This window comes from Propithecus coquereli, unplaced genomic scaffold (assembly GCF_000956105.1).
Source record: "Propithecus coquereli isolate 6110/MARCELLA unplaced genomic scaffold, Pcoq_1.0 Scaffold45, whole genome shotgun sequence".
Lineage (NCBI taxonomy): Eukaryota > Metazoa > Chordata > Mammalia > Primates > Indriidae > Propithecus > Propithecus coquereli.
In genome coordinates, this window is record NW_012150285.1 from 8,555,812 (window position 1) to 8,558,302 (window position 2,491).

The window sequence follows — 2,491 nt, forward strand, 5'->3', positions numbered from 1 at the left end:
TGACACTACATTATATAGAAATCATTTGCCTGTTGATTTATTCACATTCAGAAAACATTAAAATGCTTCTTACATGCAAAATTTTATTCTAGGTACTTCAGGATACACACAAATATATTTCCTAACCTCCAATAGCTCACAGTAATACCAGAGCTTTAAAATAATTATTTAAATAACTAAATACAAACTCTTCTGAAATGTGAAGTTTTATGTGATACAAGGACATTGAGAGGTTAGTTTTAAAAACTACAATACAAAAACTTCTGAAATTAAAATCTTACCATACGGTTATTGAGAGTATCTACTTCTAGAACTGGCTATTATTTGGGGCAAAACATGTATTCTTCAATTAGATGAAAAGTTTTAAATATCTACTTAATGGAATGACTTTAAAAGCACCCGTGGAATCCCTTTATAATAATGATTTTCAGAAAGAGAATTTAAATTTCTAAATTTCCACAATTTCTTTTCTATTTTTTTTTTAAATCAGAGATGGGGTCTCACTCTGTTGCCCAGGCTGATCTCTAACTCCTGGACTCAAGCAATCCTCTCACTTCAGTTTTCCCAGGAGTTGGGACTACAGGCATGAGCCACCATGCCTAGCTAAGTTTCCACAATTTCTAATATTATTTTAGTCTAATTACAGAACCAAGCATAAAAACAGAGAAAAAGCTCTCTCCTAAAAACTATATGATACCAAAATTAAGTGTCCAAGAAAAAAAAGAAACTATAAGTTATACACTGCACAGTTTTGGAATGGAAGGGCACCAAGAGATTCCATGATTACTGTAATAAGTAATTAGATTCATTAAAGATTTATTTTAGCCATAAGTATTATAAAAGTCATGTTAGTATCATTTAAAAGTCACAGTAAGAGGATTTATACAAGTAAACCTTGACCAAATTTCATTATTTCTTTTATATTTTTATATACAGGATATTTTCCAGCCCATTCTTTTTTCAGCCCCCACCCCCTCAAAGTATTCACCAATCTTTCATTATCTGCCAAGGTAAAAATGTAAAAAAAACAAAAAAATTCGACTAGTCATAATTCTATAAAATGGTTTCCTCTTACCTCCTCTCCACTACCAACAGAAAACAGTGATAGGTAGACCACTGTTAAATTTAAAAAGTAAATACTGTAAAAAATGAGATTCAAAGTGAGAAAATTAATTTCACAAGAGACCACTTTACCTTGGTGTCAAAATCCAAGTCTTCATCATCTGAGGTAGGCCACGAATCATCAATACCCGGTTTGTCGGAAAGCCTTTAGCACAAAACCACACAACAAAAATGAGCAAGTTCATTTCTTTAAAAAAAAAAAAAAAAAAATCTGCTGGTTCATATCCAGGTTCCCCTTCCAAAAAACAAATACAAAAACAAAAACAAAATCTGGTGAAAGGTTGGCTATCTGTATATTAAACAATTAAACAATGTATCTTAATGTAATTAGAATTTGGCCTATTTTAAAAAACTGTTCTATAATAGTTACCTATTTTGACTCTGCCACTCCTAAACCATGAAATATTCAGTGAAGACTCACCTATAGTTCTATAACCAACAGTGACTCCCAATATACTGCCAAAACCTGAGAATAATTTGTCTTCATAAACTGTCACCCCTGAAAGGTAAACTAAAAATCCAATTAAGGGCTAACACACCTTTTGTTACCTGAACTGGAACAAACTTGATAACCTGAGGGAGAAAGATAAAACACCCTTTCTCTGTTATCTATCTCTGGTTCAAAGACTAATGTGTGTCATTCAAAAATGGTGGCCTTTGTTCTTCAGCATGGAAGCCATTTAAGAAGGCCCCACTGCTTCCCTTCACCCTAAAACAGTACAGGGTGTCCCCTGAAATGTTTCAAAGCTAAATGTACAAAAGTTAAGGAACAAATGTATAAGTTGTTTTTAGGAATACTCTTCCCATAAAAATTAAAACATTAAACATTATAAAATCCAATTATTTTCCCTACGTAAGCCCTACCTTACTGAGGTCCATATAAACTAGCAAGCCCTTTAAAAACCTTCCGAGGCACTCAGATACCCAAGGAGAGAGACTGTTGGAAAGACAGAGTCCTGGTAGTTATAATTCTATTTCTCTAAGTTCTATCTAATCATCTTTCTTTCAATGGGCTCCCACTTCCAGATCCCTCTTCTGCAGGGCTCCACACCAGTCTCCAACCTTTAAATCTTCAGCCTATGAAATCACAGGTTCCTCAACGGATGGATGGGTTCAAATGACTAAGAGTAGGAGCTATTTCCCTGCTTCTGGAAAACAAGCTAAATACAGTCTCGGCCATCTGCACCCAGCACAGGCATGTTACCAACTACTCAACTGAAGCTTCATGACCAGCCAGTCCTACCCCTGCCCTAGCCTACATGTACACGGGAAGGACATCAGTAAACTGGGAAAAGAGGCAGAGGTGAGGGACACCGGCCCTGGGCCATGTAGTTTGGCAAACTCCAGCCCCCTAATACTCGAGGGGCTC

At 35.6% G+C, this 2,491-nt stretch overlaps 1 protein-coding gene across 1 annotated transcript in view; it reads right to left on the reverse strand.

Annotated features, from left to right (window-relative positions):
* Positions 1–2,491, reverse strand: part of ANKRD26 (ankyrin repeat domain 26) — a 177,127-nt gene that overhangs the window by 76,816 nt on the left and 97,820 nt on the right. Inside the window, exon 14 of the mRNA XM_012654852.1 lies at positions 1,195–1,267. Coding sequence (XP_012510306.1) covers positions 1,195–1,267 — 73 coding nt within the window. The remainder of the gene's footprint in view (positions 1–1,194; positions 1,268–2,491) is intronic.